This window comes from Mycetomoellerius zeteki, unplaced genomic scaffold, assembly GCF_001594055.1.
Source record: "Mycetomoellerius zeteki isolate Tzet28-1 unplaced genomic scaffold, Tzet1.0 scaffold415, whole genome shotgun sequence".
Classification (NCBI taxonomy): Eukaryota; Metazoa; Arthropoda; class Insecta; order Hymenoptera; family Formicidae; genus Mycetomoellerius; species Mycetomoellerius zeteki.
Window position 1 is genome coordinate 2379866 of NW_017257409.1, and position 14557 is coordinate 2394422.

Consider the following 14557-nt stretch of genomic DNA (forward strand, 5'->3'; position numbering starts at 1 on the left):
ATTAAAATGTAAGATGTAATTTACAGGAAGACAAATAGTTTTAGCAGGTGCAGATGATTGTCAAAGAGCATTGGTTTTACTAAAAGGTTGGATAATCTTATGCATAAATCTGCATCAAACGTGACAGACTTCCTTCTGAAAAATATCAGGAACATTTACTCCACCAAAGTACCAAACATAATTTTGTTTTGCATAACCGAATTGTAACTGTTATTGACATCATAACTAACGGTATGCTGCAGTGTACTTAGAGTGAAGTGGAAAATCTCGATATCCTTCATACTATTAACGATTTTCATGTAAAAGTTTATTAATTTTTTGTTAGAAATTTTTTAGTTGTTATTTACAATCAAAGTACCCAGAATTAACATATACATGCATTTTCAGAGTTGGGAACATTATATATACATATTTTATAAAAACAACATGTTACCGTTATCACTATTTCTTTTAAAAAGTAACTCAATCGTTACCACTGTTGTTACTAATTTTTAAAAATAACAATGTTCCTGTTACTTAGAAAATAACAAATTTTTTAAATTATCTTTTTTAATTGTTACTTTTTTGTAATGCAAAGAGACATTAGATTTTAAAATTGTATTATTTGATAATCAATATTAAATATTAAAAGCTAAGGTATTCTGAAATTCGCAACTCGGGAAAAAATGTTATATAATCGACATATTATATATAGTATATATATGTACATAATTTTATATATAAAAATTTTTTTCCCGGAAAATTAAAATACTACAGCAAGTTTCTGAAAAAACAAGTTAAAAAACTGTATCATTTATTTTGAATAATAGAATGTTTAAGATATACTCGTAAAGTTTAAAACTGACCAATTCCCAGATAACATTTATGGTGCATAAGATATCTAAAAGACGTCTTTTAGATATCTTATGTCTAAAATATGTCTAAAAGACGTCTTTTAGATATCTTATGCAACATGCATGTTATCTGAGTTATAGATTACAATTAAATAGTCGTTTGTCGTTTGTCCATGAATCGTCACGCGCGATCACTATAATTATATCGATGCACGACTCATGGACAAATAATCGTTTAACTGTAATCTATAATTGGCCAGTTTTACACCCTTGTATCTCAAAAACTACTACTCGGAATGATAAATGGCAAATATAGTTTTTAACTTCTTTTTTTGAAACTTTTTTGCTGTAATGTTATTTGCAAATTTTGGAATATCTTATATATAAGCAACAAGAGCGATAACGAATGTTATAATTCAGAATTCAAAATTGAAAATATAAAACATTTTTAATATTTACATGTGTGCAAAAATTTAATTATCCATATACTTACAAACAGCAGGTCATATTAAGGTATTAACAGCCTATTGTGTGTAATATATTACGTCGTGAATAATGTATGATTAATTGACTTTCGAAGTATAATATTTGTTATTGCTTGTTACTTTTATACATATATATAATTTCAATACAATTTTTTAACTCTGTTTAGTTTCTTTAATTAAAAAATAAAAAATAAAGAATCTTTATCTTAAATTTAATTAATATACAGAGGGTGTATCTAAAATACACTAATCATACAGTGCTATTCCTAATAAAAAACTGAGTCGAAAAGTCCTTTAGCATTTTGTAATTTTCGCAATAGTTAACAAGATATTAATTACTAAAAATCGCTGAATATTGGTTTTCAATCATTTTTTACTCAATTATTATCAACTTTACAGAAAAACTGCTAGAGATAAAAATTGTTTTTCTTCTCATAAAGTTATGAGAATTTTTTCAGAACTTTTTAATACCATACTTTCTCATGTTAGTAAAAATAAGAAAATGCAGTACTAAAAAGTTGATAAAAAATTCTGAAAAAATTCTTAGTTTTATGAGAAGAAAATAAATGATTTTTGTCTATTGCAGTTTTTTTGTAAAGTTGATAGTATTTGAGTAAAAAATTATTGAAAACCAATATTCAGCGATTTTTAGTAATTAATATCTTGTTAACTATTGCGAAAATTACAAAATGGTAGAGGACTTTTCGACTCAGTTTTTCATTAGGAATAGCACTGTATGATTAGTGTATGTTATTTCAGATATACCCTGTATAAGATTTATATTTTACGTATGACAGATATAAGAGGATATTTTTTCTTATGTCTGAATTATATTTTCTTTTTCACTATTTTGTTTTAATATTTCTCACAACAGAATATTCATTACTTTAATTAATATTGTCATTTTTGTTACTATATTTAGATTACAAATTGAAATTTCAGAAATGATATAAATTATATACATAGACTGTTTTATAAATGCATATTTACTTGATATTCATCCATAATTTCATCACAAACAATTTAATAAACTATATTTTATTAATTATATATAATTTTGAAGAATACTATAAAATACAAACATTTTACACTTGATAATTCACATTTTACACTTTTTTTTACTTTGTATTACAATTTGTAATACAATTAAACATTCTTCGGCTACATTTTATTTATTTAGTGAAGCTTCTTTTCCTTTGTATAAAATTTTATGGAAATAGAACGATTGAATGATTTATAATTATCACGAATTACTTATGCGTTATCTGTGATTTAGCTTGCACGGTTTTCCTCCGATATGCAACTAACAATATGGATATTATAATTATATCAAGCCGGAAGACAATCATGGATAATTTAGAAAATACATAATTATTAAATTAATAAACTAACAAAATAAGATGACAATTTTTTAATAAACATGTTTATATTCAAATAACATAATAATTACGTTCCAACATCCTGTAGTATATGTTTCATTGCGTATTCTTTATTATATAAATAATTTAGTCACTGAATAAAAAAGGCAATATCATCTAACATTTCATGATTTCATCTTTCGCTCCATGCGTATCTGCTGTACAACGTTATAATATGTACATATAAGTTTGCTCTTTATATATTCTCTTCTTTTTCGAAGAAGAGAGAACAACTTTTTTTCCGAGAAAATACTCTAGTTACATTCTGTACATGTGTATGTATAATTTCAAAAATATTTTTTTTTGACATTTTTCATCACATCACTCACTATATTTTCACAAAACTATTCTTTACAACTGTGTCAGCATGTGATTTCTGAAAAATACGACAAACTGCTCCAACACATAAATTAACTGCAGGAATAAGTCTTGGCAGTTGGCACTTGGCAGGAATGTCTTCAAAAGGCAAAAGCGATGGCCACTTCATTCCCGCTCTTCATTCATCACATGTGCACTACCTTCGGTGTGCTAAAATAATATATCACATAATAATAATTTTACTTATAATGCTTTAAATTAAGAAGCGCCATAACGGTCAGAACGTTAAGATGTTCAACTATTATAAATTCATTTAAATGAATTAATTTCAGAAATTATAATTGCGTGCCGATATGGTTGTCGGACTTTCAACGCAATCAAATCTGAAAATATTATTATTAATTTTACTATTTTCATTACTTTATTATTATATAACATTTAAAAATATATAAAAAAAACAAAAAATTTTAAATAATGAATATAAAACTAATGAGATTAGAATTGAAAAGACCAACAATCTATAAAAGTAACATTTAGATTAACGAGTTGTGTGTATAGTTCTACAATTATAAAACTACATATAACATAAGCACAAAATTGAAATTCTGTAAATTGAGAAAATGGATGCATTCAGTACCACGCTCAGTGAGCTCTTGTATCTGTTTGGTCTATTTTTAGTTCTAACGGAATATGCCAATCAAATGCAAGAACTCACTGAGCGCTCAGTGAGCGGTTGTAGTAGTGAATGCACCCAATATAATGTTACAAATTCACAAAATTGAAAACAATTTTACATTCTATGAGATTAAATGAGATACAAATTGGATTATAAAAAATATAAAATGTTTTTTATAATTTACCTTTTGCCCCACAACCAATTCAAAAGAACGCTCGATTGGCTTTGAACATCTCGAGCTGTAAAATATCGATATATATCGTAAGTATACAATTTTGAATATTCGATAATAGGTTTACTGATTATTCTACTACTACAAAATCAAATGATACCTACAGAGCGTGTAATTAGCGTTGACGAATCTTGCGGCTGCTTCGGGCGGTAACGTGTTTAAAACGTCTCTGTGCGCTAATAAAGACATTTGTTGTGTATGCCTTAACTCTCGTTCGTCCTTCAATCGTACATCCTTTGTATGGCTGACTGAATGTAGCTGCGACAATCTAAAGGAGAACTAGCTTATATCAAGCTGCAAGCGGTTTACAATACGCAAAGAGCGAGGTATTTAGGATGTTATGCTAAAGGATAAGAATATTTTTGGTTCTCCAACATTTGAACTTTCTAGGATATTGGATAATCTATGAAGAAATACATCATTTTTTATTAAAATAAAATAATGAAACTTTTAACTAGACTATGATATAATAATCTTAATTAGAGCTTTCCTATTATTCCCGCTAATACATATCAGCGACTAGGATGAAGAAAAACTTGATTGGATTGACGAGAAGCTGCGACTTTCGATCATGAAAAAATCTATCTACGCAAGCCTTGTTTAATTTTTTCTTTAAATACACTACATTAAAAAAATACTCGTATTGCACATTTAACATTTAAATATGGTCATAGAATTTTCTACGTACGATAACGTTAAATGTTATTTTTTATATTGGACAAATGAAATCCAGGAATTATGTTTAGCATTAAATGGAAAATATAAAAATTTCTAAATCAAACCAAAATATAAAAAATCCAAATAAGCTGTGTAAGACTACGTTTATCTAGAAGTAAGACTACGTTCATCTAGAAGTTGTAAATTTGCAATTTCATTATTATAAACACAAGTTTTACTTACTTCAGAGCAAGAGCTTCCTTGTCTTCGATCGGAGTATCGATAGCTTCTTTCGCGATCTCGACTGGTCCCTCGGACTTTGAAGGCGAAGGTTGTTCTACGACAGGTTCTACTATCGCATGAGAAGACAATGATTCTTTCATTGGGCTTGTTTCGGCGCTGCTTACTCTTCTGAGTTCCTCGTTCACTCGGATCGCATTAGACAATCGCAATTGTAACGTATCGCGCTCCTCGAGCAACTGCATCAGTTCGTGAGTCAATTCCTCACATCGAACGTCTCTTTGATGGAGCATATACAACGCAAGATCTAATTCGCTGGAGGTGGTCTCCTTATTGTCAACTGATTGAACGGTTTCTGAGCTTTTCGATGATGTAGGTTCAACAGCGTCTATCTTCAAGGCATGCTGTATTAAATCGTGTTCCAAAACATTTTGCATCAACAATTCCTTCAGCCTGTTTACTTCTGTTTCGTTAGTCGCCAATGCTTGTCTTAACTCATCCAATTGTTTTTCTTCTTCCGCAGACAATGCCAGGAGTTCGTCTATACGCGACTCCTTTTCATGAATTTGTACCTTTAAGTTATGAAGTTCGGTGTCTTTGGTGATGCTCAGTTCAGCCAGTCTTCTTTCTTTTTCTGCCAGATCGTCGATTGTATGCATCAACTCGATCTCTTTTTGTTGTAACTTATTGTCCTGACCACTCGCAGTTGTCCGTAATTGTTCAAATTGTGCTTTCAGATTCTCGATATCGCTATCCTTCAATCGTAGCTTCGCCAATAACTTCTGGTTTTCCTCCGATAATCTTTGCTTTATATTATCAATTTCCGATTCTTTCTTTTGCAATTCCCTTCTCAGAAATTCTTCAGCGTCGATACGAATTTGCTCTTTCTCCGAAGTTAGTTTCTCGATAGCGTTTCTGCTCTCTTCAGAGAGTCTCTCATAATCTTTAAAATGCAGAATCTGTTCTTGTAACTCCGCAATTGTTGACTTTAACATCTGTATTTCTTGCTCTTTGCCATACAATTCTCCCATCAATCTCTGTACGGTTTCACGCAATTCGAAGTCATCTGATTGCGGCTCCATACTTGCCTGGAGACACAACTGCGAGTCTTTCTCGGCTATGACGTACTTCAATTCGTTAATCTCTTGTTGCTTTGCGTGCAATTCATTCTGCAACCTAACAATTTCCTCCTGATCATGCACAGATCTTCGGTCTCTGGAGAACAAATTGGTTTCCTCCTTAGATATGTGCTCTTGATTTTGTCCGTTGATGTGTTGTGTCAAAAGATTCACTTGCTGCTGCTTTTCTGTCAAGCTCTCCGTAGTTGCTCGCAAGGAAGCTTCTAATGTAGCTTTCTCATTATACAGACAATTGATTCTATCTTGCATCTGCTGGATAATTGTGGGGTATGTGTTCTCACTCAAAACATATTTCAAATGTTCCAGTTCTTGCTGCTTAACTTCCATTTGCGCTTTCAAATCATTTATAGTGCTTTGTAATTCCGCATCATCTTCGTGACCTATTCCAGAAACCGGAAGACTATCGATCATTTGGGCACTCTGCTCGTTACGCAATCTCTCCAGTTCGGCTCGTTTGTCATTCAATTCTTGATTCGTGATCTCTAATAAAGAATCCTTATCACTAATCATGACCTTAATTCCTTCCAAATCGTTCTCCTTGGCGCATAATTGTGTGCTCATGTAATGCAATTGCTCGGTTTTCTCTTGCAAGTCACGTTTCAGAGCATTAATTTGCTCTTTATTATTTTCTATTTGATTTTGATACACTTCCGTTTCCTGGTCGTATTGCAGTAAGATTGATTCTTTCTCCGATTTTAGAATCTGAACTTCTTGTTCCAAGCTGTGAATACGTGAATTGTATTCTTGTAAGTCAATTGTAGTTGCTTCCGTGGCATTTAATCGATTTTGCAAATGTTGGATATCTGCTAAACATCTTTCCACTTCTGCCGCGAGTTTCGTTTTTTCTTCCTCGTATTGTATCAATTCTTGTTGTTTTTCCCGCAATCTTATATTCATCAAATTCATATCAGTTTGAGTAGTTCCTATTATCGAATTTCGTTCTGTTAAATCCTCCTTCAAATATGCAATTTGTTGCTGTTGCGTCTCCAATTTAGTCGTGTAATCTCGCAGCTTCAAAGTGTATTCATCGACTGTTGATTGCAATACTGACAACTTCTCTGTTAAATCACGTAATTCCTTATCTTTTCCTTCAATTTCAATCGCGTGCTTCTGGACTAATTCTTGAGTAACCTCACTAACGACAGTATTTACTGTTTCCACACTTCTTTGCTGTATCAGCTCGTGCTCCTTGTCGCTAAATGCTTGCTTCCAGGTTCCTATAACTTGTTTCTTATCATCCAATTCTTTAGTTAGGTTTTGTATTTCCGATTGTAGCGTCGCTTCAGCTTGCTGTTTTTCCACATACTGAACTTGAAGCTCTTGTTTCAGATCAGCAACTTCTTGGACTCTGGCATTAAGTAGCTCCGTCACTTCCATTAAGGATGCATTGAGGGCCGAAAGTTTTTCTTCCGAGCTCATTAAAGCATTGCCTTCCAAAACATTTTTCTCTTCTAAAGCTTTTTGTAGGTTTTTTATCTCTGTTTCTAATCTATCTACCTTCTCCGTAAATTCAATCTTGATAAGATCGTTGTTCTGCTGCGTTGCTGTCACTTGATCGTTCGCGTCTGTTAGACTTTGTTCATACTGTTCTTTGAGACCATCATATTCTTCCTTGCTTTTAATTAAAGCACTTTGAAGCTCAACATTTTGGTTGTTCAAAACGTCTAACTTTTTCATAAGCTCATCGATGTTATTGTTATCTTTTGGCTCCAAATGTACTATCGCCGCTTTTTGTTCTTCTAAAAAGTGTTGTAATTGCTCGTTTTCTGCTGCAAGCGCTTCTAACTCATCCTTCAAATCATCTATTTCTTCTTTATATTTCTTTGATATCACTTCCAAATCATCATTAGATTTTACTTCTCTTTTCTGCGGCTGACTACATGCAACAGGTTTATCGATTTCATAAGATAACAGATCACTCTGACCTTCATGTGTTGAAAAAGAAATAGTATCTTCCATATCAGTCGCATTTTCCTGTAATCGCCACTCTAAAGATTGTATTTTGTTACCCAGTTCTTTATTTTGAATGCGTAATACCTCAACTTCCATATCCTGTCTCTCTTTCATTTCCATGTATCTTTCGTTAGCTGATACTATTACATCAAGCCGTTTTAATAAAGCTTCTTTCTCAGCAATGATATTTTTCTTTTCCTCCTTAATTTCACTAAGAGCTATTTCTAAACTGGTAATTTGCGCCTTCAGCTCCTCTTCAATTGCCGTATCCAAGTCGAAAAAGCTGTCAGTCTGTTTCTGCGTCTTTAATTGTTGTTGCAATCCCTCTATCTGCACTTTATATTCTTTCAGCTTCTTTACCAATTTACCGCTCTTTACTTGCGCCGATTTACTCTCCTCGGCGATCCTAACGTTCTGTGCTTCTAGATCTTTAATTCTATTTTCCAAATCTTCTACTTTCGCACGCAATTGCATTTCGGCGCTTAATGTCATTGTGCTGAGATGTTGACTGCTGATAGCTGATTGAACATTCTCCGCACTCCAACCCCAAGATTCCTCATCAATATTGAGGTTCTCAGAACCGTTATCCCAACCTAAACCTATATCTAACTGAAATTCATGTTGTATTTCCTTTTCAATAGGAGCTTGTGCCGATTGTACATGTTCTTCTTGGCTAAATGATTCTTTAACAACCGTAGGAACTTGTTCTAATTCTTGTTCAACCAATTTTTCCATGGAAGTAAATTCTTTCAAGCTATCTTCGTATATCTTTGATTCTTGGAGACTTTGTTTTGAATCATCCAAAGCTTGCGTGAGATTTGCAATAAGTGCTTGAGCCTGATCCCTTTCTCGCAAAACATTCTCTAACTCAATCTGTAGATTGCGCTGACTCGCAAGCGATTCTTTCAGTTCTTCCAAGGATTGCGTTAAATCGTTTACTTGCAGTTGTAGCAAGTCTCTCTCTGTGGTAATCGCCAAAATACGCTGTTTCCACTCTTGTATTAAATCATTGTCATTAACGCTCCTCACTCCTGTTTCCAAATTATTAATCTGAAGTTTATATGATTCGATTTGCTGATCTCGTTCCGCTGTTAGTCTTTCAATAGTCTCTTTCACAGAAGTCAATTCTGTTTTTATTGCAGCGATTTCTGTGTCCTTAAGTGAAATGTCTGTTCGTAAACCGGCTTCTACATCTATATGTTGCTGCAGTTGCGAATTCATTTGTTGTTTTACAGTATTTAATTCGTTAATCAATAAATCTATTTGAGTGCTTTTATCAATTACAAGCTGCTGTAATCTCTGTGACTCTGCTTCAGCAGTACGATATTGTTCCTGTAACGTTTTCAAATCATTTAACTGACGAATTACATTATCCAATTCTGTATTCAATGAATCTATCTGCGTGTTCTTTTCAGAAAGAAGATTCTCTCTCTTTTTTAATTCGCTTTGTGAATTTTCAAATTGATTTTTTAACTCTTGAATATGTAATCTCTCTTCTTCTATGTTATTGAGTAAAAGATCTATTTCTTTCATATGCTCAGAACACTGACTCTGTTTCTCGTTTAATAAACTCTGCAGTCGTTCTATTTCCTTTTTATCCGATGTGTCCGTATCCGAAACAGTGGCTGTATCAAAATTTTTCGCCGAGTCGAACAATTGTAGAACATCATCATTCTTCTGTTGTTGCTGATTTTCAGTAATAGGAATTTCAACTTCTTTGGAAACTTCAACTTTGTATTCCGCATTTTTATATTTATGCTCCTCCAATTCAGCCTCTAATTCCGATACTCTCCGTTCGCTCACGGCTTTTTCCGTTTTCAAAGAATCGATTTCCTGTTGTAATGTATTTGTTTGATCCATAAGTGACTGGTTGAAGCGCTCTTGAGCAGTTTGCATCATCATATCGTTATACCTCTGAGACTCATCATGAAGCAATACGATATTGCCATACGAATTGGCCAACTCGTTATTCAAATTTTCAATTTCTGCTTGACGCTCTTGTAGACGCGCTTCTAATGCTTGCACCAAATTCTGACATTGCTCAGAATGATCGCAGTGCTGCGCGATCCGTGCGTCATCTTCTCTCAGTTCACTCTGTTCCGGAACCTGTGTAGTTGTCATAGTCGCAATTTCTTTTTGTAACTGTTCGATTAGTACACGACGTTCTTCTGATTTCTTCTCAGCGTTTTCTAATTTCTCGTCGATCTGCGTTTGTTTGGAAAACAAGAGGCCATTTTCTGCCTTCAGATTCTTTATTGTAGCAAGTTGTTGCACATATTCGTTTTCCATTACTTGCATGCGTACACTCAATTCTCGTGCTTGCTCTTTCACCTCATCCAAAACTACCTGTTTCTGTTCGTCCTCTTTGCTCACAGTTTGCTTGTAGATTTCATATTCTTTGATAATGCCCTCCTTCGCCGTTTTCTCCGCCAACACTTCGAGAGAAATGCGTTCTATCTCTGTGCGCTGCTTTTCAATTTCCTCATCCATCTCCGCAACGTGCTCCATTAACACGGCAATTTTTTCTTTCAAACTAGTCGATTCCTTTTCAAATTTTTCTGAATTTGCAAGAATCTCCGAAGTATCATTCTTCGCTTGCAGTAATTTCTCCTCCAAGTCATGGATCTTGTTATCCTTTTCCCGCATGGAAATCTCTACTTCTTGTATTTGCTTGTTTTTAACTTCTTTCTCGTCTTTCTCTGTCGTCCATTTCTCTTCCAATTCAGCGACACGCACTTCAAGTTCTTGACATGCTATCTTCTTTTTGTTAAACGTCGCGACAATCTTTTTCATCTTTTCAGACTGCGCCTGTAGCTTATTCTCCGAGTCTGAAAGTTTCTGTTCCAAGTCTGCAACCTTGCTTTCTAAAACGATTTTCATCTCTTCTGTAAAGTTTTTACCAAGCAGCTCTTTCTGCTCTAATTCGGATTTCATAGCTTCGTTTTCCTGTGTTTTCTCAACTAATTCCTCGAGAACGTCTTCCAATCTTCGATTAAGCATCGCTATATCCTCCATGTGCTTAGCTTTAAGCCGTTCCATTTGCTTGTACTCGTTCGTCAGCTCCGATTGCACTTTCTCAGCGTACGTAGTTTGATTGTCCAAAATTGTTTGCAATTCCCAAATTCGTTTTTCAGCTTCAATCTTATCGTTCTTGACTTCTTCAATTTGTGCGTCCAAACCCTTCTTATCCACAAGCAAATTATCAATTTCCTGTTCTTTCTTAATTAATTCATTTTCAATGTTCTCGTCACGTTTTGACATATCCTCAATTTTTTGCAATAACTCACTGTTTTCCTTTAACGTCTCTTCATATTTACTTTGTAATTCAATATAACTTGTTTCTTTATTTCGTAAATTCTCCAATACTTCCTCAAATTCTGCTATAGACTTAGATTGCTCTAACACTTCAGTAATTTTGCTAATATTATCTTGTAGAGTATAAACTTCCTTTTCTTTCTCCTTTATTATATCATTAAGTCTCGCAACCTCTCCTAATGATGACAATAAAGCAGCCTCGTTTTCTTTAAACTTGATCGAATAGTTATTCAACTCATCTTGTAAACTGTCTATAGTAATCATTCCATTTTGCAATTGCGCATATTTAGTATGCAGCTCTTGATCTTTCTTTTCAATCTCAGTCTTCAAATCTGCAATTTCATGTTCTTTCACCGTTACATTCGCCACTTCATCTCGTAATCTTGTTTCGAGGGAACTTATGATACCTTGAAAATGGTTTTGTAGAGCACCAGTCGCCACATCTTTTTGTTTTATCACTTCTAGCAATTCTTTATTACCATTCTCCAATGTTTTAAAAGCTTCTTCTATCAATGCTTTTCCTTGCTCCAGCGCTTGCATCTTTTCTTGCATGTCATCATATTTGAATTTCCATTCTTCTGCTGTAACGAACATATCCTTCAATTCACGTTCTACACTTTCCAATTTTGCACCCGATACTTCATACTCCAGTTGTTCGGCTTTCTTTTGCAATTCTACCCCCATGCTTTCCAATTTCATGTTCATTTCCTCTATCTGATTTTTATACTCTGCAATTAATATTTTATTATTTTCCAATTCTTTTTCTAAGGACGCTACAATTACAATTTGCGATTCCTGATAAATAACTTCCTCCGCCTTTCGCAACTCAGAAATTTCATCGGACGATTTCTGTAAAAGAATAATTTGCTCTTGCAATTCCTGCCTCTCATGGGCAACATTCTCCTTCTCTTGATTCAATTTCTCCAATTTATCAATAAGCTGCAACCTTTCTCTGGAGAAATCATCGCAGGTCATATGTTTCAACTTTAAATCCAGCTCTTCTTTTTCTCTGGTAATTTTAATTAGATGTTCTGTTTGATTGTTGATATGCTCTTCGAGCTGTCCGATCGTCATTATCATCTGAGCATTTTCTTTCTCTAATGTCGCGAGTTTGGACTTTGCATCATCAGTTTCGCATGATGTTACATTAACCGAGTGTTCAATTGAATTTTTCCGCAATTGTGTCAGCTCTTTTTCAAGAACTTGTTGCCTCTCTATTAAGGCATTAATTTGATCAGCAGATTCTATCACTTGAATTGACATTTGAGAAGTACGAGATGATTCCATTTGAAGACGTTCTTCCAATTTCGTACGATTTATAACTAATTCAGTATTCTCCATTGTCAACATTTCTGTACGATCTTGTAGCCTGTTATTTTCTTCTGTGAGATCCTCTATCTGTGGTTTAAGTTGAGAAATCTCTCCCAACAAATTATCATTTTCTTGGGTGAGTGTCTTAATCTGCAATCGCAAACTACTATCATCTTTAGGTGTCTCTAAATTATGATCAATCTTAGAGATATCCAATTCAGCGTTGCTTTTTATTTGATGCAGTCGTTCTTCCAGTTTTGTTAATTTGATAACAAGTTCGTTATTTTCCTGAGTAAGTAGTTCGATCTTTGTCGGGCTATCATTATGTTCTGGGATACGCTCAAAAGATTCCGTGGAACCTGTGTCGGACGATCCCTTCTCTTCAATCCTACTCAATTTTATGGTCAATTCGCTGTTCTCTTGCGTTAATTGCTCAATCTTCTTTATCAACTCGTTGCGGTCTGTATCGTTTATGGTTTCGAAAGATTCCGTCGAACCAGCATGTGAACCATCCTTCTCCTCCAACTTCGATAATTTAAGCGTTAATTCATTGTTCTTTTGTTCCAAATCCTCTATTTTTTTCAATAGATCATTTCTATCGTTCATTTGAATAGCTTCGAAAGATTCCGTCGAACCAGTATCCGAAGTACCTTTCTCCTCCATTTTGTTTAATTTGTTGTATAATTCTGAATTTTCCTGCGTCAAAGCATCAAGCTTTTTTAGGAGTTCATGATGTTCGATTTCAAGTTTATTCTCACTCTGTTCTTTGTGTGCTGTTTCTAATTGTTCTTCTAGCTCAACGATCTTTATCTCTGCAGTCACTCTAAGATTCTCGGACTCCGCGTTCTCTGCTTCTAGAGCTAAAACTTCCTGCTTGACCGTATGAAGTTCTGAAAGAAGATATTCAAGTTTTACAAACTCATCCCATCGAAATATATACATGCTGGTACTTAATATTCAATAATATATGTATTTAATATTTAATAATAAATATAAAATTAGAAGTATAGTTATTAACACTGTTATACACAGTAATTAATAGTCTATCAAAAAAAGCAGAATAAGTCATAATTTACAGCTCTATTAGAGTATATAACATAATTTCATATTTAAAAAATAATTGAAACCATCAATACACAAACATATCTTATTCTGTATAGACTATTCAATATGACAAATTACCTTGCGTCAGATCTAACTTTTGGTTCTCTAAGATGGCGATTGCATCAATATGCATCTGTATTTCTTTTGTCTGAGATGAAACCTTACTTTCCAGGTCAGCAACATGTTCTTGCCAATCTCCTGCTGAGGCTGTGCAGATCGTATAATTTGCCGATAACGTACGTGCAATTTCATTCATAGTAAGCTTTGAGCAAGCAGTAATTAAGTGCTAAGCTTAAATGACAACAAATTTTTTGACAAAATTCCTTTTTATGCAATTTATAATTATATAGGATAATAGTTAAGTACTCTAAAAAATTTTAAAGAGTGATTTCTAAATCAAAACGGAAAAATTTCATATACAGTACCGCTCAAGTGTATCACCTTTAGGTTTTTTGAGCATAACTTCTTTCAGAGTGAATCAAATGTCTACTGTACAAATTTGAGCGCATTTGACTCACTTTGAAAGACGTTATGCTCAAAAAACGTAAAGGTGATACACTTTTAAGCGATACTGTAATTATATGTCCGAAATAGCCTAGTTCAAAGATACAGGGTGTCAAATTTGAAGGAAAAATTTTATTTTTTCAAAAATTTCAAAACCTACTCGGATTATTTTAACGAAACTTTGAATTTAAAATTTCATCAAAATAATCCAAATTATTTTTTTTTAATTTTTGAAAAAAAAAATTTTTCCTTCAACTTGGACACGCACTGTACTTTCATCCCTTAAAATCTTTTAAAGTAGTTAACTATCATCCTGTATATTCTTTGTCCCAAAAAATCACAAACTATATATACAGGGTGTTTCCAAATTAA

At 33.4% G+C, this 14557-nt stretch overlaps 1 protein-coding gene across 5 annotated transcripts in view; it reads right to left on the reverse strand.

The window, feature by feature from the left end:
• Nucleotides 1–2770: 2770 nt before the first annotated feature.
• Nucleotides 2771–14557, reverse strand: part of LOC108726396 (golgin subfamily B member 1) — a 20446-nt gene continuing 8659 nt past the window's right edge. For 3 of the 5 annotated variants that reach the window (XM_018453925.1, XM_018453924.1, XM_018453923.1), the window contains 5 exons: nucleotides 13760–13888; nucleotides 4863–13467; nucleotides 4067–4230; nucleotides 3915–3969; nucleotides 2771–3264 (listed from right to left, as the gene is read on the reverse strand). In XM_018453925.1, the coding sequence (XP_018309427.1) occupies nucleotides 3240–3264; nucleotides 3915–3969; nucleotides 4067–4230; nucleotides 4863–13467; nucleotides 13760–13888 (8978 nt within the window). In that variant the 3' untranslated portion in view covers nucleotides 2771–3239. The remainder of the gene's footprint in view (nucleotides 3265–3914; nucleotides 3970–4066; nucleotides 4231–4862; nucleotides 13468–13759; nucleotides 13889–14557) is intronic. The other 2 variants (XM_018453928.1, XM_018453927.1) reach the window with 1 other exon arrangement.